The sequence below is a fragment of the Dryobates pubescens genome, chromosome 36 (assembly GCF_014839835.1).
Source record: "Dryobates pubescens isolate bDryPub1 chromosome 36, bDryPub1.pri, whole genome shotgun sequence".
Classification (NCBI taxonomy): Eukaryota; Metazoa; Chordata; class Aves; order Piciformes; family Picidae; genus Dryobates; species Dryobates pubescens.
Genome location: NC_071647.1, coordinates 7,072,316 through 7,097,244, shown reverse-complemented (window position 1 = coordinate 7,097,244; position 24,929 = coordinate 7,072,316). Strand labels below are relative to the sequence as shown.

At 62.2% G+C, this 24,929-nt stretch overlaps 1 protein-coding gene across 1 annotated transcript; it reads right to left on the bottom strand.

Moving 5' to 3' along the window:
• Positions 1 to 5,587: 5,587 nt before the first annotated feature.
• On the bottom strand, positions 5,588 to 20,883 carry LOC128898951 (protein Wnt-9b-like). Its single transcript, XM_054176634.1, is given in 6 exon segments — positions 5,588 to 5,839; positions 5,841 to 5,876; positions 5,878 to 6,066; positions 8,422 to 8,687; positions 15,320 to 15,567; positions 20,822 to 20,883. Coding segments are annotated over 6 exon segments (1,053 nt in total).
• Between the last annotated feature and the right edge of the window lie 4,046 nt (positions 20,884 to 24,929).

Below are 24,929 nucleotides of genomic sequence, written 5' to 3'. Positions count from 1 at the left end.
CAGCAGGCTCCTGCTCAGCCTGCAGCCAAGCTCCAAACCCTGCACTGGCACTGGGGTCACTGGGAAGGCAGAAGCCAGCTTGGCAGTGGTGTGTGAGGCGCTGCAGGCCCTCTGGAGCAGCTCCAGGCTGGCTCTGGAGGGCAGGGGCAGGGCAGAGCTCCACAGACCTGAGAGCTGCACAGAGGCAAAGCCAAAGCTGCTCAGCAGGGTGGCCTGGAGTGCAGCGAACACACAGCCCTTGGGAGAGCAGCTGACACCCAGGGTGCCACAGGCAGCTGCTGCTGCTGCAGCAGAGCAGAGCAGGGGCTCGGAGCAGCCGCAGGGCCGCAGCAGCTGACACTGCCCTGGGCAGCGCTGCCAGCAGCTCGCTCCGGGGATTTGTCCTCCTCAGACAGCCTCGTGGCAAAGCTGGAGACAGAGCTCAGCTGCCTGCAGGGCCCTTGCACAGTCCTGGGCCTGACCTGCACGGAGCCCAGCCTGCAGGCATGTGTCTGCTGGAGCCCCTGCACTCCACTGCAGCACCCAGCCCGGAGAGGAGAGGAAAGGAGCAAGGCCAAGAGCATCCCCCAGCACCTGGGAGCATCCCAGGGCGCTCAGATGCCCAGAACCACAGAGCCACACAATGCTCTGGGTTGGAAGGGACCTGCAAAGCTCCTCCAAGCCCCTGCACTCAGCAGAGATATCCTCCACCAGAGCAGGCTGCTCAGAGCCTTGTTGAGCCTCACCTTGGGTATCTCCAGGGTTGGGGCCTCAACCACCTCCCTGGGGGCAACCTGATCCAGTGATCCACCACCCTCATGGGACAGACTGTGGCATCTGGCTGTGCAGAATGGATTGGGCATGCCTAGAAATGCCTCTGCTGTGAGGCAGCCTGAGGGAGTTGGGGCTGTGCAGGCTGGGGAGGAGAAGGCTCCCAGGAGACCTCATTGTGGCCTTCCAGGATCTGCAGGGGGCTGCAGGAAAGCTGGGGAGGGACTTCTGAGGGTGTCAGGGAGGGACAGGGCTGGGGGGGGATGGAGCAGAACTGGAAGTGGGGAGATTGAGATTGGCTGTGAGGAAGAAGTTGTTGCCCAGGAGGATGGTGAGAGCCTGGCACAGGCTGCCCAGGGAGGTGGTGGAAGCCTCCTGGCTGGAGGTGTTTGCAGCCAGGCTGGAGGTGGCTGTGAGCAACCTGCTGTGGTGTGAGGTGTCCCTGCCCATGGCAGGGCTTGGAGCTGGCTGAGCCTGGAGCTCCCTTCCAGCCCTGACAGCTCTGTGGTTCAGTCACTGCCAGAGGACAGCTGAGAAGTGCAGCTGTGATCAGAGCAGGACACAGTGGTGTCTCCACTTGCTTCCCAAGGCATGGGACTGTGCTGCCCTCCTCCTCCTGAGCCCCAGTCCCTGTGCACAGACTCACAGAGCTGTTTGGGTTGGGAAAGGCCTCCAGGCTCATCCAGTCCAACCACCACCACCATGGCCTCTAAGCCATGGCTCCAGGGGCCACGTCCACACTTCCCCTGAACGCCTGCAGGGATGGTGCCTCCCCCAGCTCCCTGGCAGCCTGTTCCATTGGAATGTGAATGAGAGAGCTCCACACAAGGCCCTGGCAGCCCCCAAACCCCTCCTGTGCTGTGGTGTTCCCTGGCCCAGGCAGGAGGCGTGGGGCAGGAGGCTTGGGGGCAGGGTGGCAGAGCAGGGCTGGTTCCCCTCTCCTGTGCTGCCAGCTTTGACTCCTGGGAGCTTCCTTCCCTGAGTGCTCAGCACTGAGACTCGTGGGAAGGTTTCAGCTCCCAAAAGATTAAGAGCAGCCTGCAAGGGAGGCTCTGCTCTGTGTGGAATTCTTGGGCACTTGGGAGGGAACAAGCCAGGAGCAAGGCCAATTAACCCTGGGTGCAGAGCTCTGTCTGTCAGCAGCACTCAGCTCCCTGCAAGCCAGCTGGGGCCAAGAAAGCTGACAGGGAACAAGGTCTGCAGCTGGCCAAAGGGAAGGACTTGGTGCCATGGAGAGTGGCACTGAGGCTCCCTCAGCACCAAGCTGTGGTGCTGCTGACAGCTGGAGGGAAGGATCCAGCCAGAGGGACCTGGGCAGGCTGCAGAGCTGGGCCCAGGACAGCCTCAGGAGGTTCAACAAGACCAAGGGCAAGGTCCTGCAGCTGGGGCAGGGCAATCCCAGGCACTGACACAGGCTGGGCAGGGACTGGCTGGAGAGCAGCCCTGGAGAAAAGGCCTTGGGGGTGCTGGGGGAGGAGAAGCTCAGCAGGAGCCAGCAGGGAGCACTTGCAGCCCAGAGAGCCAAGCAGAGCCTGGGCTGCAGCAAGAGAAGTGTGGCCAGCAGGGCAGGGAGGGGATTCTGCCCCTCTGCTCCACTCTGCTGAGACCACAGCTGGAGCTCTGGGGCCAGCTCTGGAGCCTCTGTGCCAGGAAGGCTCTGGAGGGGCTGGAAGGTGTCCAGAGCAGGGCCAGGAGGAGGAGCAGAGGGCTGGAGCTGCTCTGCTGTGAGCACAGCCTGAGGGAGTTGGGGTTGTGCAGGCTGGAGAGGAGAAGGCTCCCAGGAGACCTCATTGTGGCCTTGCAGGATCTGCAGGGGGCTGCAGGAAAGCTGGGGAGGGACTTTGGAGGGTGTCAGGGAGGGATAGGACTGGGGGGGATGGAGCAGAACTGGAAGTGGGGAGATTGAGATTGGCTGTGAGGAAGAAGTTGTTGGCCAGGAGGGTGGTGAGAGCCTGGCACAGGCTGCCCAGGGAGGTGGTGGCAGCCTCCTGCCTGGAGGTGTTTGCAGCCAGGCTGGAGGTGGCTGTGAGCAACCTGCTGTGGTGTGAGGTGTCCCTGCCCATGGCAGGGCTTGGAGCTGGCTGAGCCTGGAGCTCCCTTCCAGCCCTGGCAGCTCTGTGGCTCTGTGACTCTCTGACTTGGTAGCCTCTGAATGTTTATCTCTGCTCTGAGGCAGTTTTCTTTCCTCCTGTGGGGCAGAAATCAATAAAGTGTTGCAAAAACCACAGGCCAAGGTGAGGTGAGGGTGAGGGCACACTCAGCACGGGCAGGTGGCTGTGGAGGGCACAGGGAGGGAGTGGAGCAGCTGCCTGAGCTCAGCAGAGTGCTGCAGCATGCAGCTGGGATCCTCCCAGGGGCTGGGAGAACTCCAGCACAGCCTGCAGCAGTGTGAGGCTGGGGAGACTCCTTCTGGGGCTGGGGAGACTCCTTCTGGGGCTGGGGAGACTCCTTGTGAGGCTGGGGAGACTCCTTGTGAGGCTGGGGAGACTCCTGGGGCTGGGGAGCCTCCTTCTGGGGCTGGGGAGACTCCTTGTGAGGCTGGGGAGACTCCTGGGGCTGGGGAGCCTCCTTCTGGGGCTGGGGAGACTCCTTCTGGGGCTGGGGAGACTCCTTGTGAGGCTGGGGAGACTCCTTCTGGGGCTGGGGAGACTCCTTCTGGGGCTGGGGAGACTCCTTGTGAGGCTGGGGAGACTCCTGGGGCTGGGGAGCCTCCTTCTGGGGCTGGGGAGTCTCCTTCTGGGGCTGGGGAGACTCCTTGTGAGGCTGGGGAGCCTCCTTCTGGGGCTGGGGAGACTCCTGGGGCTGGGGAGACTCCTGGGGCTGGGGAGACTCCTTCTGGGGCTGGGGAGTCTCCTTCTCTGGAGACTGTCAGAACCCCACTGGGCAGGTTCCTGTGCAACCTGATCTAGGCAGAGGGATTGGACTCAATGACCTCTGGAGGTGGCTGCCAACCCCTACCTTCCTGTGAGCCTATGAAGCTATGATCCCATAGTTCTGTGGTGACTCCATGATTCCATGACTCCATGATGAATGACTCTATGACAGCTTGCACAGCCCAGCCTGTGGCTCAGTCCTTCTAGACAGCCCCTTCCCTTCCCTTCCCTTCCCTTCCCTTCCCTTCCCTTCCCTTCCCTTCCCTTCCCTTCCCTTCCCTTCCCTTCCCTTCCCTTCCCTTCCCTTCCCTTCCCTGCCCGTCCCTTCCCTTCCCTTCCCTTCCCTTCCCTTCCTTCCCTTCCCTTCCCTTCCCTTCCCTTCCCTTCCCTTCCCTTCCCTTCCCCTGGCAGTGAGGTTGGCTCTGAGCACATCCTCTCTCCAGAGCCCTGCTGCTTGCTGGGAGGGAGCAACCACCAAGCAGAGGGCAGCTGAGGGCCCCTGCAGAGCTGCTCCCAGCACAAAGCCTCTGAGTGCTGCTGTGGCACTAAGCAGGAGGAACCCTGGAGCAGCAGAGCTGTGCTGCAGCCCGGCCCCAGCCTGGCCCTGCTGCACACAGCTGCCCACATCTGGGCACAGCTCGGGAGGGCTCTCGCTGCCCTTCCCAAACTGCCTCCAAACCGTGGCCAAGAAGCAAACCAGGCTGCCCCTGCCGGGCTCAGCTCAGAGGCACCCCGAAAAGCAGGGCTCAGAGGCAGGGCAGCACAGCTCTGCCGCAGAGGGCTGAGACCACAGCAGGCTGCCCAGGGCTGGGGCCGAGGCTCCATCCCTGCGGACATTCAAGACCAGGCTCAGCGTGGCCCTGGGCGGCCTGATCTCGTTGGAGCTGTCCCTGCCGACTGCAGGGGGGGTGGACAGGATGACCTCGGAGGGTCCCTGTCGTCCTGATGCATTCTGTGACTTTCCCCCGGGTCGCCTTGCCCCGTGCCAGATGCATTGTCTCGGTGCAGAGCCTGCCGCTGAGGGCTCCCGGCCCGTAGGACGCCTCAGCTCCCAGGCTCCTCATTCCCCTGCCCTTAGCACAGGGCAGGACCCTGGGACGTGCTGCCCCTCGGGCACCAGGGCAAGGAGTGGTCCACAGAAGACAAAACGGAGATTGATAATTTGATTGGGGAGGGGAAAAGAGAGAGGCACAACTGGCACCATCACCCTGGATCCACCACCACGGAACAACCCCCGGGAGGCAGCGCTGCGGTGGGGCAAGGTCACAGAGCTCCGAGAGTCCCTGTCACAGCCCAGGCCGTGCCAGCCCGGCTCTGCTGTGCACAGCAAGGGTAAAACGCGCTGGAAATGCTGCGGGAGTCCGGCGCCCGGCTGGGAGGTGATGGACGAGAGCCCCCCCGGGCTGCGAGCTGCTGCTTGCGGGGCGCAGCTGCGGCGCCGAGGCGACAGCGGTCGGCAGCCTCTGCGTCCGGGCCCGGAGCCGACAGCCTGAGTCCGAGTCCGGAGCAGGAGGGGCTCCGCCAGCTCCTCAGAGCAGCTCCGGAGGCTGTCCCGGTGCTGGAGCCGGGCCCTGGGGGTTGCCTCCTGCTCCCTTGATTCTCCTCTCCCAGGAGGCAGGGCCCAGCCCCTCCCGGCTCCGGCGCCCCCACCCCGGCTGACACAAGGGCAGGTGAGGGGTGGAGGAGGAGGGAGAGGCTCCGGTGGAGCTCCAGCTCCAGAAGGCTTTGTGGCTGCTTCGGCGCTGTCCCCACACCAGCCCTGCTCTCCGTCCCTCCTCCCTGTACCTGACCACCCCCCTGCTTCCCCCCTGCTGCAGGGGCTCTCCCCGGACGGGAGGATCTCGACAGGGAGGCAGCCGGACCGCTGGACATTTCGGTGCTTGCTTTGCCCTCCCCCACAGCAGACAATCCTCTCTCCCTCCTGCTGTCCTCTAGGACCTGGCTCGACCCCCTGAGCAGCGTCTCTACTGCTTGCAGCTGTAGACCACCTCCTCCTGCATGCACTGCTGGCACTCCACGTAGCAGCACCACTGCACCTGGCAGCGGCAGGAGAAGGTGACCAGCCTGCTCTGGGTGTTGTAGCCCCTGCCGCAGCACATGCTGTCACAGCTGCCCTCCCGGGAGCAGGTCCTGCCCGCGGTGCCCTGCGAGTACTTGCTGGGCCGGCAGAAGCTGGGGGAGTCCTCCACGTAGACCAGGTCGGTGGCGCGGGGGGGGCGCAGGGTGCTTCGGGGAGAGGCTGTGCCGCGGGGGGGGCGGCCAGCTCCGAGTGCCCCACGGCGTCGTTGGTGCTGCTGAAGACCTTGACGGCATCGTCGTAGCGCAGCTTCAGCAGGCGGCCGACCTCCGGGAAGGGAGAGAGCTGCTTCCAGCAGGTGCGGACGGCGCAGGAGCCGGAGACGCCGTGGCACTTGCAGGTGGTTCTGAGGCCATTCTTCACGGCCTGGGCAGGGGGAGAAGCCGTGGTCAGTGCCTGCTGGGGCCATGAGCTAGGCCTGGAAGGTCCTGCAGCTGGAGCAGGGCAATCCCAGACACTGCTATAGGCTGTGAGAGCAGCCCTGGAGAAAAGGCCTTGGGGGTGCTGGGGGAGGAGAAGCTCAGCAGGAGCCAGCAGGGAGCACTTGCAGCCCAGAGAGCCAAGCAGAGCCTGGGCTGCAGCAAGAGAAGTGTGGCCAGCAGGGCAGGGAGGGGATTCTGCCCCTCTGCTCCACTCTGCTGAGACCACAGCTGCAGCTCTGGGGCCAGCTCTGGAGCCTCTGTGCCAGGAAGGCTCTGGAGGGGCTGGAAGGTGTCCAGAGCAGGGCCAGGAGGAGGAGCAGAGGGCTGGAGCTGCTCTGCTGTGAGCACAGCCTGAGGGAGTTGGGGTTGTGCAGGCTGGAGAGGAGAAGGCTCCCAGGAGACCTCATTGTGGCCTTGCAGGATCTGCAGGGGGCTGCAGGAAAGCTGGGGAGGGACTTTTGGGGGTGTCAGGGAGGGATAGGACTGGGGGGGATGGAGCAGAACTGGAAGTGGGGAGATTGAGATTGGATGTGAGGAAGTTGTTCCCCAGGAGGGTGGTGAGAGCCTGGCACAGGCTGCCCAGGGAGGTGGTGGAAGCCTCCTGCCTGGAGGTGTTTGCAGCCAGGCTGGAGGTGGCTGTGAGCAACCTGCTGTGGTGTGAGGTGTCCCTGCCCATGGCAGGGGGTTGGGGCTGGCTGAGCCTTGAGGTCCCTTCCAGCCCTGACAGCTCTGTGGCTCTGTGACTTGTGCAGGTGGAGCAGCTCAGCCTGCAGCAGCCTGGGAGTGCTTCAGTTTCATTGGCTTTATTATTCCTGCTTTATGGAGGCAAAACTAAACCCCAGAAGAAAGCAGAGGAAGGGCTGCAGAGTTATCTGGGGAGCCAGGCAGGAGGGAGTCAGGCAGGAGGAAGCCAGGCAGCAGGGAGCCTGGCAAGAGGGAGCCTGGCAAGAGGGAGCCAGGCAGGAGGAAGCCGGGCAGGAGGGAGCCGGGCAGGAGGGAGCCAGGCAGGAGGGAGCCAGGCAGGAGGGAGCCAGGCAGGAGGGAGCCAGGCAGGAGGGAGCCGGGCAGGAGGGAGCCAGGCAGGAGGGAGCCAGGCAGGAGGGAGCCAGGCAGGAGGGAGCCTGGCAAGAGGGAGCCAGGCAGGAGGGAGCCAGGCAGGAGGGAGCCTGGCAAGAGGGAGCCAGGCAGGAGGGAGCCAGGCAGGAGGGAGCCTGGCAAGAGGGAGCCAGGCAGGAGGGAGCCAGGCAGGAGGGAGCCAGGCAGGAGGGAGCCTGGCAAGAGGGAGCCAGGCAGGAGGGAGCCAGGCAGGAGGGAGCCTGGGTGAGGACAAGTGGCTGAAGACTCAGAAAATTCTTGCTAAGCCTAGCTGGGACAGCAGGAGAGATCCAAGCATAAACCTGAGCACCTCCTGCATGCAGGATTCTCCTTGGTGCACTCAAATGACAACAGAGCTCTGAGCAGGCCATGAGTTGGGCTCAGTGAAGGGGAAGCAGAGGTCAGGAGCCTGGGATGTACCAGCCAAGAACATTGAGACAGGGAACTGCTGGAGAGAGTCCAGGGGAGGATGAAAAGATGTTGAGAGGCCTGGAGCAGCTCTGTGAGCAGCAAAGGCTGAGAGCCCTGGGGCTGAGAGCCAGGAGAAGAGCAGCCCCAGAGGGCAGCTGAGCACTGCTGAGACCACAGCTTGAGTCCTGTGTCCAGTTCTGGGCTCCTCAGGTTAGGAAAGAGGTTGAGATGCTGGAAGGTGTCCAGAGAAGGGCAAGAAAGCTGGGGAGGGGTCTGGAGCACAGCCCTGGGAGGAGAGGCTGAGGGAGCTGGGGTTGCTTAGCCTGCAGAAGAGGAGGCTCAGGGGAGACCTCATTGCCCTCTACAACTCCCTGCAGGGAGGCTGTAGCCAGGTGGGGGTTGGGCTCTTCTGCCAGGCAGCTAGCAGCAGAACAAGAGGACACAGTCTCAAGCTGCACCAGGGGAGGTTTAGACTCAAGATGAGGAGAAAGTTCTTCACTGAGCGAGTCGTTCGTCATTGGGATGTGCTGCCCAGGGAGGTGGTGGAGTCACTGTGCCTGGAGGTGTTCCAGAGGGGCTTGGATGTGGCACTTGGAGCCGTGGCTTAGTCATGAGGTCTGTGGGGACAGCTTGGACTTGATGATCCTTGGGGTCTCTTCCAACCTTAGTGACGCTGTGCCACTGTGATGCTGTGCCACTGTGCCACTGTGCCACTGCCACTCTGGAGCAGGGCACTCCCCTCTCCCACCCAGCCTCGCACCGAGCCCTCCCTGCCCCCGGCCGCGCTCCTCACCCTGATGCCGACGTTGGTGTTGTGGATGTCCACCTTGGCTCTCAGGTCTTTGCCGACCCTCTTCTGCCCCAGGAACTTCTTCAGGAACCTGGTGCTGTACCTGAGGTTGTCCCCACAGACTCCCCACTGCCAGGCCTGGCGGCTCTCCAGCCCCGGGGACTGGTCGCAGGTGCAGCGCTCCATGCGCCCCGCGCTGCAGGCCCTGGCCAGCGCGTGCGCCAGCGCGGCGGCGGACACGGCGTACAGGAAGGCTGTCTCCTTGAAGCCTGGGGGAGAGGCAGGATGAGAGCCCCCGGCCAGGGGCTGCCGCCGGCTGCCTGCGAGCGGCACAGCAGAGGCGCGGACGGAGCCCTGCGCCCGCTCCGGCCCGCAGGCTGCTGGGGCCCAGCCAGCAGGGAGCCAGGAGCCCGCTCGGCAGTCGGCAACGGCCAAAGAGCCCTGGGAAGGCTGGGATGGCAGCCAGAGGGACATGGACAGGCTGCACACGGAGGAGAACCTCTGCAAGCAAAGGTCCTGCGCCTGGGTCGGGGCAGCCCTCGGGATCAGGGCAGGCTGGGGGGGGAGGCTGAGGGCAGCCCTGCAGGGAAGGCCTTGGGGGCGCTGGGGGAGAGCAGCTGGGCAGGAGCCAGCAGTGGGCACTGGCAGCACAGGAGGCCAAGGGCAGCCTGGGCTGCATCCAAAGCAGCTTGGCCAGAGATGGAGAGAGGATCCTGCCCCTCTGGCTCTGCTCTGCTCTGCTCTGGGGAGACCTCAGCTGCAGGGCTGGGGCCAGCTGTGGGGCCCTCAGCACAGACCTGGAGCAGGTCCCAGGGAAGCCATGAAGATGAGCAGAGGCTGGAGAGCCTCCAGAGCAGGCCAAGAGGATGCTCAGAGGGCTGCAGACCCTTTCCTACAAGGACAGGCTGAGGGAGCTGGGGCTGCTCAGCCTGGAGAAGGGAAGGCTGCAGGGAGCCCTCAGAGCTGCAGTTCAGGATCTGGAGGGGACCTTCAGAAAGGCTGGGGAGGGACTGCTCAGAAGGGCTGTGGGGACAGGACAAGGGGCAAGGGTCTGAAAGTAGTGCAGGGAAGTCAGGGGAGCTCGGGATGGATGAGATTGGCCCAAGCAGAGGAGTTCTGGATTCTGAAGAGCCAAGGCATGGGGACAGCACACAGGCAACCAAACATCCCAGCCCTGGACAAGCCCAGCTTTGCCTCCACACCAGAGGGAAACAAATCAAATGGAGGAGAGAGAGAATGGTTTGAAACTGGAGCAGGGCAGAGTTAGGTTGGCATCAGAGGCAGTTCTGCACAGGGAGGCTGGGGAGACACTGGGACAGGCTGCCAGGGAGGAGGCTGAGGCTCCAGCCCTGCAGACATCCAAGGCCATGCTTGATGTCCTCCTGGGCAGCCTGCTCCAGCTGGAGCTGTCCCTGCTGCCTGCAGGGGGTTGGGCAAGATGAGCTTTGAGGATCCCTTCCAGCCCAAGGCAACCTGGGAGGCTGTGAAGATGATGCCTTGAGCTCACCCAGGAGGAGGCCAGGAGCTGCCTGGGAGCCTAAATCTGGAAGAGAAGCCCAGAAGGTCCAAAATCTCCAAAGGTGCACAGACTCCAAATGTTCACAGACTCCCCAGGTCCCCTCTGCCACAGAGAGGAGAGGAGAGGAGAGGAGGCTCAAGGAGAGGAGACTCAAGGAGAGGAGACTCAACTCAAGGAGAGGAGAGGGGAGGGGAGGGGAGGGAAGAGGGGAGGGGAGGGGGGGGGAAGGGGAGGGGTTAGGGGTTGTGCAGCACCAAGGAGCAGCAAAGCAGCTTCTGGAGGTGGATTTCCAGTAGGACACAGCACAAATGGGCAGCAACCAGCTCCAAGCAGCACCACTTGAGGAGACCTAAGCAGCGGTTCCTCCATGTGCCCTGGGCACCTGTCCTGCCACCATGCCAGGGCAGCTCACCCCACAGCAGGCAGCCTGCAGCTGATGGCCAGGCTGGAGGGGCTGGCAGAGGGCTGGAGGGGCTGGCTGGGGGCTGGGTCACTCTCCTGCCCCTGCTGCCTGCCTTGCTAATGCCTCAGTGACATCTGAACAGCTCTGTGCAAGGGGCACAGCTCACTGCAGAGGTCTTCTCTGGGCACTTGGGTTACAAACAGCCAGGAGAGAGCTGAATGCCAAGAGGCTGAAGCCAGCCAGCTCCCTCTGGCAGGACCATGCCCATCTCCAAGGCTTCCCTTGAGCTCCCTGGGCTTATTTCTTAGCTCCTGTGCTCCTGTAAACACAGGCAGATGTTTGCTGTGGTGGCTCTGGGCTGTGGTGTGCTCCTGACCACAGGGAAGCCTGCAGCAGGAGTTCAGCCATGGGATGGCTCTGCCAGAGCAAAGATGCTGGAGGACAAAGACAAAGGTCCTGGGAGCAGTTCAGAGCAAGTGCAGGAGATCCCCATGGGGAACAAACAAAAGCCCAACAAGAACCCAACAAACAGCAAGGAGCAGGCCAGGAAGTTGTAGAAGTGTAGAAAGGTTTGGTATGGAAGAACCAGAGAAGGGTTTGGCTTGGAAGGGATCTCCAAAGCTCCAAGGCCCTGCAGGCAGCAGGGACAGCCCCAGCTGGAGCAGGCTGCCCAGGGCCACAGCAAGGCTGAGCTTGGATGGCTCCAGGGCTGGGACCTCAGCCCCCTGCCTGGGCAGCCTGCTGCAGTGTTCCAGCAGCTCCTGGGGCAGAACTTGTTCCTCACATCCCATCTCAGTCTGCCCTGCTCTAGTTTGAAGCCATTGCCCCTGCTTCTGTCCCTGCAGGCCTTTGGGAGCAGTCCCTCTGCAGCCTTCTTGTAGCCCCTTCAGGTACTGGAAGGTTGCTCTGAGGTCTCCCTGGAGCCTTCTCCTCTCCAGGCTGAACAGCCCCAGCTCCCTCAGCCTGTCCCCACAGCAGAGCTGCTCCAGCCTCTGACCATCTTCATGGACTCCTCTGGACCCTCTCCAGCAGCTCCAGGTCCTTCCTGTGTCTCAACAGGCTCCAGAGCTGGATCCATTCCCCCATGTCCTGTCCCTACCTGACCCCCTAAAGCACAGTCCACTGTCTGAGCCCCAAGAGCAGCACCAGGAGAGCAGCAGGGACCTGTGAGGAGCAGATCAAAAGCAGCAGCTGGAAGTGTTGAAGTCCCTTGTGAGGCACAGCAGAGAATCTGCAAGTGGAAGGCAAAGGAGCTCTGGGAGTCTCTCCCAGGCAGCTGTCCTCTCATGGAGGGAGCATTCTTTGCTGTATTAAATCATCACTGATCCTCCAGATGGGGCAATCAAAGTTCTCAGACACCTCTCCCCAGCTGCCAGGACAGGTTTCCAGTGGCAGGTGATACTTTATGGTGTCAGTCAGGAGCCCCTGGGAGTGTTGGGGCTTGCCACCAGCAGCTCAAGAGTTGCTTTGCAGCCATTTGAAGCTGAGGATTATTCAGTTGTCATTTTCGAGTTCTCTGAGGCTGATGAAGGCAAAGATGTCAGAAAGTCACTCAAAAGGAGCAGAAGCTTCTCCCACAGTGCCCTGAAAGCTTCACAGCAGAGCCCTTGAGGCCAGGCTGAGGCAGCTGGGGCTGGGAGCTGGGAGCAGAGCAGCCTGAGGGGTGCAGGGCTGGAGCCAGGCTCTGCTCAGGGCTGGCCAGGGACAGCACAGGGGGCACTGGGGGCAAGCTGGAGCAGAGGAGGTGCCAGGGGGCACCCCAGGAGGGGAAACTTTGTCCCTGTGAGGGTGCAGAGCCCTGGGGCAGGCTGCCCAGAGAGGCTGTGGAGTCTCCTGCTCTGCAGAGCTTTCAACCCCCCTGGATGTGTTCTGGGTGCCCTGCCCTGGTGCCCTGCCCTGGTGTCCTGCCCTGGTGTCCTGCCCTGGCAGGGGGCTGGGCTGGCTGAGCTCTGGAGCTCCCTTCCCACCCCTGGCATTCAGTGACTGTGAAGTGAGCCTGGCCTTGTGGGTCCTGCTCTGCTCAGGTAGGAACTTTGCCTTCCCCTCGACTCCAGCTGAGCATTTTCCATGCAAATGTGGAGAAGTTTCCATCCCACTGCTAACTAAAAGCCTTTTCTCCACCCGAGGTCCCCAGCTCTCCAGTGCTGGAATTCTACCCTAAAAGGAACATTTTCACTTCATCAGCAGTTGGAATGTGCTGAGCCAGGCTCCTTCTATCAACCATTCAGACACTGAACATCAGCAGAGGACCAAAGCTCAGAGGCACTGGAGCCTGAGCCCCAGCAAATGGAAGGGCTGGAAGGCAGCAAGGGCTGGGCAGGGGCTGCTGGGTTTAGCAGAGCCTGTGCCTGTCCCACAGGGCACCCAGAACACAGCCAGGGGGGTTGGAAGCTCTCCAGAGCAGGAGCCTCCACAGCCTCTCTGGGCAGCCTGCCCCAGCCCTCCAGCAGCCTCACACCAAAGAAGTTTCTCCTCCTGCTGAGCTGAAACCTTCGATGTTCAAGCTTGGACCTGCTGCTCCTTGGCTTGGTACTGTGCACCACAGGAGAGATCCTGGCCCCCTCCCCCTGACCCCCAGCCCTCAGGCATTGGCAGACATTGATCAGAGCCCTCTCAGCCTTCTCCAGACTCAACAGCCCCAGGGCTCAGCCTCTCTGCACAGGGCAGATGCTCAAGTCCCCAAATCATCCTCCTGGCTCTCCCTTGGGCTCTCTGCAGCAGGTCTCTGTCTCTCTGGACCTGGGGAGCCCAGAGCTGGACACAATGCTCCAGGTGTGGTCTCAGCAGGGCAGAGCAGAGGGGGAGCAGAACCTCCCCAGCCCTGCTGGCCACACTTCTCTTGCTGCCCCCCAGGACCCCCTTGGCTCTCTTGGCCCCCAGGGCACATTGCTGTCCCATGAGAACTCGCTGCCCACCAGCACTCTCCTTGGAGCTGCTTTCCAGCAGGGCAGCCCTTAACCTGCCCTGCTGCCTGCTGCTGTCCCTCCCCAGCTGCAGGACCCTGCACTTGTGCTCATTGAACCTCCTGAGGTTTGCCTTCCCCCAGCTCTGTGCAGCTCTGGCTGGGGGCAGCAGGGCCTGGCAGGTGTCAGCCACCCCCCAGCTCTGTATCACCAGGAGCTTGCTGAGGGGGCACTCAGTGCTGAACAGAACTGGGCCCAGCACAGCTCCCTGGGAACACCACTGGCCTCCAAGCTGACCCTGTGCCACTGCTGCCAACCCTCTGAGCTCTGCTGTGGAGCAGTTTGCAGTGCACCTCACTGACAGCCCTCTGTGCCTCATGTCCTCAGCTTTGCTGTGAGGATGGAATGGGAGACAGCACCAGAAGCCAGTGAGGAGTGGAGGCCCTCAGGGGACAGCACTGGGACCAGTTTAGCATCTTTGTCACCCAAGTGGGCAGTGGCATTGAGAGCACCCTCAGCAAGCTTGCCAAGGACACCAAGCTGTGTGGCCTGGGTGAGACTCTGGAGGGAAGGATCCATCCAGAGGGACCTGGGCAGGCTGCAGAGCTGAGCCCAGGACAGCCTCAGGAGGTTCAACAAGGCCAAGGGCAAGGTCCTGCAGCTGGGGCAGGGCAATCCCAGGCACAGATCCAGGCAGGGTGAGCAGTGGCTGGAGAGCAGCCCTGAGGAGAAGGACCTGGGGCTGTCAGGTGGTGACAAACTCCCCAGAGCCAGCTGAGAGCTGAGCTGCAGCCAGAGCAGGGAGAGAGCAGCACAGGGAGGGGATTCTGCCCCCTGCTCTGCTCTGCTCAGCCCCCACCTGCAGCACTGCCTCTAGCTCTGGGCCTCCAGCACAGGAAGGACCTGGAGCTGCTGGACAGGCTCCAGAGGAGGCCACAGAGATGATCAGAGGCTGCAGAACCTCCCCTGTGGGGCCAGGCTGGGAGAGCTGGGGCTGTGCAGCCTGGAGAAGAGAAGGCTCCAGGGAGAGCTCAGAGCAGCCTTGCAGTGCCTGAAGGGCTCCAGGAGAGCTGGGGAGGGACTTGGGACAAGGGCTGGGAGTGCCAGGCTGAGGAACAATGGCTCTGAGCTGGGAGAGGAGAGACTGAGACTGGAGAGGAGGAAGGGATTCTGGAGAGTGAGGCTGGGGAGACTCTGGCACAGGCTGCCCAGGGAGGCTGTGGCTGTCCCCTGCCTGGAGGTGCTCAGGGCCAGGCTGGATGAGGCCCTGAGCAGCCTGGGCTGGGGGAGGGGTCCCTGCCCATGGCTGGGGGTTGGAGCTGGCTGAGCTCTGAGGTCCCTTCCAACCCATCCTAGGATGTTTCAGTGCCACCCCTGCTGGGCAGCCAGGGCAGATGGTCAGTCTGGGAGGAAACTCTGGTCTCAGGCACAAAGCTCCCAGCCAGGGCTGTGAACACCCTCCCACCAACCCCCCACCCACCCCAACACCCCTACCCCCCCACCCCCCAACCAGCCCCCCATCCCCCCCAACACCCCAACCACCCCAACACCCCACCAACCCCCCACCCACCCCAACACCCCAACCCCCCCACCAACCCCCCAACCACCCCAACCCCCCCACCAACCCCCCATCCCCCCCAACACCCCAACCACCCCAACACCCCCCCAACACCCCAACCCCCACCAACACCCCAACCCCACCAACACCCCAACCCCACCAACACCCCCACCAACACACACCCCCCACCCCAACACCCCCCCCCCACCAACACCCCAACCCCACCAACCCCCCACTGCCCAGACTGCGCAGGAAGGTGGAGGACAGGACCCAGCCCCTGTGCCAAGGGCAGGACTCAGCCCCTGTGCCACGGACAGGACCCAGCCCCTGTGCCAAGGGCAGGACCCAGCCCCTGTGCCACGGACAGGACCCAGCTCCTGTGCCAAGGGCAGGACCCAGCCCCTGTGCCACGGACCCGCAGCGCCCTGCGGGCACCGCCGGGCAGCAGAGGGCATCTCCGCAGCCCTCCCCCGCCAGGGCCCCGGGGCGGGGGCTGCAAGCCGAGGGCTACCTTGTACCTCTCTTCAGCAGGCTGGCACGGCCCTCCAGGCTGCAGTTCCAGCGCTCGCTGCGGAACTGGGCCTGGCACTCGAGGGTGCCCAGGCGCACGGCGTCGCGCAGCGTCTCGGCCAGCCCCGGCTCCCGGCGGCACAGCCGGCGCTGCCGCCGGGACAGCTGCAGCAGCTCGCACGGCTTGGGCTGGCCCCGGCCCGCCGCGGAGCCCCCCAGCGCCGCCAGCTGCGGCACAGCCTCCTTCCCGGTCAGGCTGCAAGGAAGAGACGCAGAGGTGAGGGCGGGAGGTGGCGGAGGGGAGCAGGGGGCAGAAGGGGAGCTGCAGGGAGGGCAGAGGAGGCTGCCCGGGGAGGGACAGGGAGCACTGCACAGGCTGCCCAGGGAGGGACAGGGAGCACTGCACAGGCTGCCCAGGGAGGGACAGGGAGCACTGCACAGGCTGCTCAGGGAGGGACAGGGAGCACTGCACAGGCTGCCCAGGGAGGGACAGGGAGCACTGCACAGGCTGCCCAGGGAGGGACAGGGGGCACTGCACAGGCTGCCCAGGGAGGGACAGGGAGCACTGCACAGGCTGCCCGGGGAGGGACAGGGGGCACTGCACAGGCTGCCCAGGGAGGGACAGGGGGCACTGCACAGGCTGCCCAGGGAGGGACAGGGGGCACTGCACAGGCTGCCCAGGGATGGACAGGGGGCACTGCACAGGCTGCCCAGGCAGGCTGTGGGGTCCCCAGGAGAGCTGTGGCCCTGTGTTGGGTTCAGCTGAGCAGCACAGCATCCCTGCAGCGCTGTGCCCTGCAGCAGCAGCTGGTAGCACAGCAGTGCCCTGGCTGCTGCTCAGCAAGCACCCAGGCTGTGTCCCTCCAATGTTTCCCTGCCCCAGGAGCGCAGCGAGGGGTGGGCAAGAGCTTGGGAGGGGACAGGGCTGAGCCAGATGACCCAGGCTGGCCAAAGGGTAGCCCATGCCAGGTGACCTCAGCTCAGATAATCACAGACTCACAGAACTGTGGCTCTGTACATAGGGGCTCAGGAGGAGGAGGGCAGCACAGTCTCTTTCCTTGGGAAGCAAGTGGAGGAGACACCACTGTGTCCTCCTGCTCTGACCACAGCTGCACTTCTCAGCTGTCCTCTGGCAGTGATTGAACCACAGAACCACAGAGCTGGCAGGGCTGGAAGGGAGCTCAAGGCTCAGCCAGTGCCAACCCCCTGCCATGGGCAGGGACACCTCACACCACAGCAGGTTGCTCACAGCCACCTCCAGCCTGGCCTTCAACAACTGCTTGCAGAGCAGGGCCAGTGGTTGGGTTTGGTGGTCCTGAGGGTCTCTTCCAGCCTGAATGATTCTGTGAGTCTGTGATCAGGGAACTTCCCCAGCTGAGAAGATTGATCAGTACAGAGGGAGCAGAGCCCTTCTCACCACACAGCAGGGCAGAGGAGCACAGCAGCACTGTGGGGAGAGGGAAGAAACACAGGAGTGTGGTTTGGGATGGTTTGGGTTGGAAGGGACCTGAAAGCTCATCCAGCTCAACCCCTGCAACAAGCAGAGACACCTCCCACCAGCCCCAGGTGGCTCAAGGCCTCATCCTCTACATATGGAATAGAATGGAATAGAATGGAATAGAATAGAATAGAATAGAATAGAATAGAATAGAATAGAATAGAATAGAATAGAATAGAATTAACCAGGAAGGAAAAGACCTTTGAGATCATCCAGTCCAACCTCTCCCCCAGCACCATCTGATCAACTCAACCATGGCTCCAAGGGCCTCATCCAGGCTCTTCCTGAACACCTCCAGGGATGGGGACTCCACCACCTCCCTGGGCAGCACATCCCAGTGGCCAATTACTCTTTCTGGGAAGAATTTTCTCCTCACCTCCAGCCTGAACCTCCCCTGACACAGCTTGAGACTGTGTCCTCTTGTTCTGCTGCTAGCTGCCTGGGAGCAGAGCCCAACCCCCACCTGGCTCCAACCTCCCTGCAGGGAGTTGCAGAGAGCAAGAAGGTCTCCCCTGAGCCTCCTCTTCTGCAGGCTAAGCAACCCCAGCTCCCTCAGCCTCTCCTCCCAGGGCTGTGCCCCAGACCCCTCCCCAGCTTTGTTGCCCTTCTCTGGACACCTTCCAGCAGCTCAACCTCTTTCCTAACCTGAGGAGCCCAGAGCTGGACACAGGACTCCAGGTGTGGCCTCAGCAGTGCTGAGCACAGGGCACAAGGACTTCCCTGCTCCTGCTGGCCACACTCTGCCTGCTGCAGGCCAGGCTGCCCTTGGCCTTCTTGGCCCCCTGGGCACACTGCTGGCTCCTGTTCAGCTGCTGTCCACCAGCACCCCCAGGTCCCTTTCTGCCTGGCTGCTCTCAGCCACTCTGCCCCCAGCCTGCAGCACTGCCTGGGGTTGCTGTGGCCAAAGTGCAGCCCCTGGCACTTGGCTGTGCTCAGTCTCAAGCCTGGCCCTGAACACCTCCAGGCAGGAGGCAGCCACAGCCTCCCTGGGCAGCCTGCTCCAGAGCCTCTCCACCCTCACTCTCAAGAGTTTCTTCCTCATCTCCAGTCTCAATCTGCCTTTGTCACCAGCAGCCTCCAGGGGGGAATCTTTCTTGGCCCCATGGAGAGGACCTGATCACAGCCCTGCAGTTTTGTTTCCTTCCCAGTGTCAGACACAGAGCTTTGTGCTCCTCAGCCACACTGCAGGCCACTGCATGCACAGCTCTGTGCCAGCTCCACAGGGTTGTGTGCACTGGGACCATGCCCCTGGACAGAGCCAGCAGAGACCCAGGGGGAGGTGGTGCTGGGGAGCATCTTCCTAGAGCAAGCAACACCTCTGCTGCAAGATGGCAAACATGTTCCCGCTGCAAAAATACTGAGGAGGGCTGAGAGCCGGCCCTGGGCAGCCTGCAGGAGAGAAGGCTCCAGGGAGACCTTCTGGTGGCCTTGCAGTGCTTCAAGGGCCCAGCAAAGAGCTGGGGACAGAGCTTTGAGCAGGGCCTGATGGGACAGGACAAGGGGGGATGGTTGGAAAGGGCAAGAGGGAGCTTGAGAGTGGAGAGAAGGAGAAAGGTTTGGCACTGAGGGTGGGGAGAGCCTGGCCCAGGCTGCCCAGAGAGCTGGGAGCTGCCCCATGCCTGGCACCACTGCAGGTCAGGCTGGACAAGGCTCTCTGCAACCTGCTGTATGGAGGAGTCCCTGCCCATGGCAGGGGGCTGGAGCTGGAAGATGTTTAAAGCCCCTCCCAGCCCAAAGCAGTCTGTGGCTGTCAGACCACCCTCAGGGCTGTGGAGGACACCAGTCAAGCACTGCAGCTGCAGGTTTGGTCCTCCCCGTGCTTCAGGGACGTTTTTCCTGCTCTGGATGCCTGTCTCTGCAGTCCATTCAGCTCCCCAGGCCCAGGAGTCACAGCTCAGCTCAGCTGACCTAAGCCCACAGCAGCCTGCAGCCTCCAGAGGGATCCACATGTTGCTCACGAGGGGCAAGTGCCAATAACTGAGACCTGGAAACCATCCAGGGACCTGCAAACCACCCCAGAACCAGGGAATCCCTGGGAATTAACCAAGTATTAGCCTTCAGAAACAGAGGGGGTGGGAAGGACCTCTTAATGCCATTGTCACGGCTCAGCCAGGGGCCAGGAATGTGAGATGGCCCAGAGAGAGCCAAGGAACAAGCAGGCAGCCCTGGAAACTGAGTCTGGAAGTAACCCAGCTTGGTGAGCTCCAGAGAGCAGTTCAGACTGCACAGCTCAAAGCCCTGGCACCCAGCTGGCACCCAGCTGGCACCCAGCACTGCTCAGAGGGCAGCCACAGCTGGAGGAACTGTTGTGAGGGACACAAGATTGAGCCAAGTGAGGGAGAGCCACAGATGGGCACTGCCTGACCCAGTGTGCTGCTGGAGCTGGCAGCTGTGCTCCCTGGAGCTCTGCTTCCTGCCTGCATAGAATCAGAGCTGGCAGGGCTGGAAGGGAGCTCCAGGCTCAGCCAGCTCCAAGCCCTGCCCTGGGCAGGGACACCTCACACCACAGCAGGTTGCTCACAGCCACCTCCAGCCTGGCTTCAAACACCTCCAGGCAGGAGGCTTCCACCACCTCCCTGGGCAGCCTGTGCCAGGCTCTCACCACCCTCCTGGCCAACAACTTCTTCCTCACAGCCAATCTCAATCTCCCCACTTCCAGTTCAGCTCCATCCCCCCCAGTCCTATCCCTCCCTGACACCCCCAAAAGTCCCTCCCCAGCTTTCCTGCAGCCCCCTGCAGATCCTGGAAGGCCACAATGAGGTTTCCTGGGAGCCTTCTCCTCTCCAGCCTGCACAGCCCCAACTCCTTCAGGCTGTGCTCACAGCAGAGCAGCTCCAGCCCTCTGCTCCTCCTCCTGGCCCTGCTCTGGACACCTTCCAGCCCCTCCAGATCCTCCCTGGCACAGAGGCTCCAGAGCTGGCCCCAGAGCTCCAGCTGTGGTCTCACCTGCAGCATCTGCATCAGCACTGCACAAGCTCTGAACCTGCAGCTGAAGATGTGCCAGCTCCAGCATGGGCAGGGTGAGGCTCTGGTGCCACCACGATGGTCAGGCTGTGCCCAGCTCAGCAGGACAATGCTGGGCTCAGGAAGAGGTTGTTGCTGTTAGGGGATTCAGGGGAAGAGCAACACTCAGCCAAAGGGCAGAGAGATGCACCCTGCTTGGTGGTGAGACCTGGGGGTGCTGGTTGGCAGTCACTGACCAGGAGCCAGCAGTGCCCAGGGGGCCAAGAAGGCCAAGGGCAGCCTGGCTTGGGTCAGAAGCAGGGTGGGCAGCAGGGCCAGGAGGTGACCATCCCCCTGTGCTCAGCACTGGGGAGGCCACAGCTCAGTGCTGTGCTCAGCTCTGGGTTTCACTCCAGAACGGACACTGAGGGGCTGGAGCCTGTCCAGAGCAGGGCAGCCAGGCTGGAGAAGGGCCTGGAGCCCCTGGGCTGTGAGGAGGAAGCTGGCAGGGTTCAGGCTGGAGCAGAGGAGGCTGAGGGAGAGCTCCTTGCTCTCTGCAGCTCCCTGCAGGGAGGTTGCAGTGAGGAGGGGACAGCCTCTGCTCCTTGGGGGCAAGGGCCAGGAGCAGAGGCAATGGCTCCAAGCTGCCCCAGGGGAGGCTCAGGCTGGAGCTCAGGAAATCTTTCTGCCCTGGAAGGGATCTCAGCCATTGGCAGAGGCTGCCCAGGGCAGTGCTGCAGTGCCCAGGCCTGGGGGTGTGCAAGCAGCAGGGCCCTGGTGCTGAGGGCCATGGTTTGGTGCTGAGCCTGCAGTGCTGGGTCAGGGGCTGGACTGGGTGAGCTTGGAGCTCTCTTCCAACCAGATCTGTTCTGTGGCTCTGTGACTGTGGGGGTCTCCAGCAGCCAGACCCCAGCACAGCTCCTCAACAGGTCAGATGTGGGCTCTGGGGACTCTGTGCTGCTGGTCACTGTTCCCCAAGGTCATGGCACCCAGGGAAGCAAAAGGGAAAGGGAACAGACACTGGAGGGAGGAGCTGAGGAGCTCCATGAGCACCACTGCCTTTGCTCACTGCTTGGCAGCCACCTCTGCAGCTCCATTGAAGTGCTCTACACCAAGCCTCTGATTCTCCATGTACCAACAGAACCACCTGTGCCCAGCACCCCAGCTGCCCCAGGGCCCTTCTCTGGGCAAGCAGAGCTCCCACCCTGCCAGGCTCCAGTCTGAGCTCAGTGCTCTCCACCCCAGCTGAGCCAGCATTCATCCTTGTCTGACACTGCTGGGACAGCAGCAGAGGCTGCACTGGCCAGGAGGGGACAGATCTTGTGTGGGGGTCTGGTGGCTCTCTTTCCAAAGAGGTCCAACAGAAAGACTTCAACTGGGAACAAAGCAGAGAGCTGCAGAGGTGACTGCTGCCTGATTGTCCTTGCCCATCCCAAGGCCACACCTCGAGTCCTGTGTCCAGTTCTGGGCTCCTCAGGTCAGGAAAGAGGTTGAGCTGCTGGAAGGTGTCCAGAGAAGGGCAACAAAGCTGGGGAGGGGTCTGGAGCACAGCCCTGGGAGGAGAGGCTGAGGGAGCTGGGGTTGCTTAGCCTGCAGAAGAGGAGGCTCAGGGGAGACCTTCTTGCTCTCTGCAACTCCCTGCAGGGAGGTTGGAGCCAGGTGGGGGTTGGGCTCTGCTCCCAGGCACCCAGCCCCAGAACAAGAGGACACAGTCTGAGGCTGTGCCAGGGGAGGTTTAGGCTGGAGGTGAGGAGAAAGTTCTTCCCAGCAAGAGAGATTGGCCCTGGGGATGTGCTGCCCAGGGAGGTGGTAGAGTCCCCATCCCTGGAGGTGTTCCAGAACCCTGTGGCCATGGCACCTGGGGCCATGGCTTAGTGGCCATGGTGGGGCTGGGCTGCTGGTTGGACTGGGTGCTCCTGGAGGGCTTAGCCAACCCAAGCAATTCCATGACTCTATGATTCTAAAGAGTGCTTTAGTCTAGTGGTAAAGAGCAAAGCAGGAGGGAAGATGAAGTTAGAAACTTCAGCTTCAGGGTGAGCCTGCAGCACAGGAGGCAAATCCCAGCCTGGGCTGCATCCAAAGCAGAGACCCAGAGAGGGGATTCTGCCACTCTGCTCTGCTGAGACCTCCCCTGCAGTGCTGGGGGCAGCTCTGGAGCCCTCAGCACAGGAAGAACCTGGACCTGGTGGAGAGGGTCCAGAGGAGGCCAGGAGGCTCAGGGGGTTGGAGCAGCTCTGCTGTGGGGACAGGCTGAGGGAGCTGGGGCTGCTCAGCCTGGAGAAGAGAAGGCTCCAGGGAGACCTCAGAGCAGCCTGGCAGGACCTGGAGGGGCTACAAGAAGGGGACAGTCTCTCTCCATCCAAAGGCCTGCAGGGACAGGACCAGGGGCAATGGCTTCAAACTAGAGCAGAGCAGACTGAGATGGGAGGTGAGGAACAAGTTCTGCCCCAGGAGCTGCTGGAACACTGCAGCAGGCTGCCCAGGCAGGGGGCTGAGGTCTCAGCCCTGGAGCTGTTCCAGCTGAGGCTGCAGAGGGCTCTGAGCAAGCTGCTCCAGGGCAGGAGGTCCCTGCTGAGTGCAGGGGGCAGCACTGGATGACTCTTCCAACCCAAACCACTCTGATTCTATGAAACTGAGACCTTAAGGAGCCACAATTTACCCCAGAGCTCCTGAGCTGCCCTGTGCTCAGAGGGAGCCATGGCTCTCCTCAAGCAGCAGCTGTGAAGTGCAGGCTGTGTGCTCCTCTGGAGCAACCTGGAGGGCCAAGGGTTCACCTCAGAGTGGGGGCTCAGGGGGGGAAAAGCCAAGGGGAGAAGAGGTGGGAATGGATCTGGAGCCTTTGGTGAGAGGTGAGGATCTGCACAGCAGGGAGGTGGAGTGGACCAGAGCAGAGTGAGTGAGCAAAGGTTAGCTGGGGAGGAGGGGAGAAGAGGCAGCACAGCTCCTCCAGGCCTCCTTTGGAGCAGTCCTTGAGGAGGAAGCCCAAGGCAAGGCAGATGCTGCACTCTGCTTGGACTTGTAGGGCTGCTGGGCTCCCAGAACAGCTTGTGTGTGCAGACAGACAGACAGACAGACAGACAGAGTGGATGTCTGACACCAGGGGAAAAGGCAACTCCAGAGCCCAGGGCTGTGAGAGCAGAGCTGCCCTGCAAGTGAGCAAAGGAAGGTTGTTCCTAGCTGTGGTACTGGGAGCTGGCAGTGGGAGGCACAGGCTGGGCAGTGGGAGGCACAGGCTGGGCTCAGGCTGCAGCTCTTCCTGGAGCAGCTCTCAGACACAGCCATGGGAGAAAATCCATCAGGGTCCCTCCAACACAAAGATACTTTGACACAGGACCTTCCTGAGGTGCACCCTGTCAGCAGCTGCAGAGTGAGAGCATCACTGCTTGCTGTGCTCCCCAGGCCTCTGAGCCATTGGGTATTGGCCAGACTGAAACCATGGAACCACAGAAGGGGTTGGGAGGGAAGGGACCTTCAATGTCATCCAGTGCCAGCCCCCTGCCATGGGCAGGGACACCTCCCCCAGCCCAGGCTGCTCAGGGCCTCATCCAGCCTGGCCTTGAACACCTCCAGGGAGGGCACAGCCACAGCCTCCCTGGGCAGCCTGTGCCAGAGCCTCCCCAGCCTCACTCTCAAGAGTTTCTTCCTCCTCTCCAGTCTCAGTCTCTCCTCTCCCAGCTCAAAGCCATTGTTCCTCCTCCTGGCACTCCCAGCCCTTGTCCAGAGTCCCTCCCCAGCTCTCCTGGAGCCCTTCAGGTACTGGGAGGCTGCTCTGAGCTCTCCCTGGAGCCTTCTCTCCTCTAGGCTGAATGGTCCCAGCTCTCCCAGCCTGGCCCCACAAGGAGGTTCTGCAGCCTCTGAGCATTTTGGTGGCCTCCTCTGAACCCTCTCCAACAGTTCCAGGTCCCTCTTGTGTCCTTCTTATGAAGTTATAAAGGTTATGAACCTACAGGAACCTTTGCCCTGACCCAGGACAGCCATTCCTACACTTTTGGAGAGGAATTATCTCCAGGGGGTCCCAGGGATCACCTCCAGGGTGTCCTATGGATCACCTCCAGGGTGTCCTATGGATCACCTCCAGGGTGTCCCCATGCATCACTTCCAGGGTGTCCTATGGATCACCTCCAGGGTGTCCCCATGCATCACTTCCAGGGTGTCCTATGGATCACCTCCAGGGGGTCCCAGGGATCACCTCCAGGGGGTCCCCAGGGATCACCTCCAGGGGGTCCCAGGGATCACCTCCAGGGGGTCCCAGGGATCACCTCCAGGGTGTCCCAGGGATCACCTCCAGCGTGTCCCCATGCATCACCTCCAGGCTATGAGCATTGAGGTTTGGGAGGAGGAGCTGCTGCCATACTCCAGCCCCTGGGGGATGCTGACTGTGACTATCTGTGGGAAGCTTGGACAGGACAGGGGCAGGCACCAGGACAGCAGCCTCTGAGGAATCTGATTCCATTTTTAGAGCAATCTCAGCAGCTCCCAGCAGGCACAGCCTGGGACCACCCACGCAGCAAGGACACCAAATCCAACTCACCTTCTACACCCAGCAAAGCAAAAGCTTCATGGGGAAAAAAGGAAACCCAAACCACTTCCTAAAACTGGATCCAGCCCCACTTGGAGCTCTGACATCCTCCCTGCCTGCTGCTCCCTGGCAGACTGAATGCTGCTTGAATTGATGGAGTTGTGAAGGTGCAGCACACCTTGGGGGTGCCTCTAGAGCTGGAGGCCTTGAGGAGCAGGCACAATCAGCAGCAGCTTGGTTGGTCCAAGGCAGGTGGCTAAAGCTCCCTGCAATAAAGAAATGCTCCTGTGAGAGCCTCCCCCAGGGGCACTGCCCCCTGCTCTGCCAGGCCAGGTAAGGGGCAGCATGGAAAGCTAACAGCACTGTGCTTGGAGGGCATGAGACTGAGAGCCCTGGGGCTGCTTAGTCTGGAGAGGGGAAGGCTGAGAGGGATCTGATCAATGGCTATCAATAGCTGAGGGCTGGGGGGCAGGAGGGAGGGCCAGGGCCAGGCTCTGCTCACTGTGCCCTGGGACAGGCCAAGGAGCAATGGATGGAAGCTCCAGCACAGGAGGTTCCAGCTCAGCATGAGGAGGAACTTCTGCACTGGGAGGCTCCCAGAGGCCTGGAGCAGGCTGCCCAGAGAGGTTGTGGAGTCTCCTCTGGAGCCTTCCCAGCC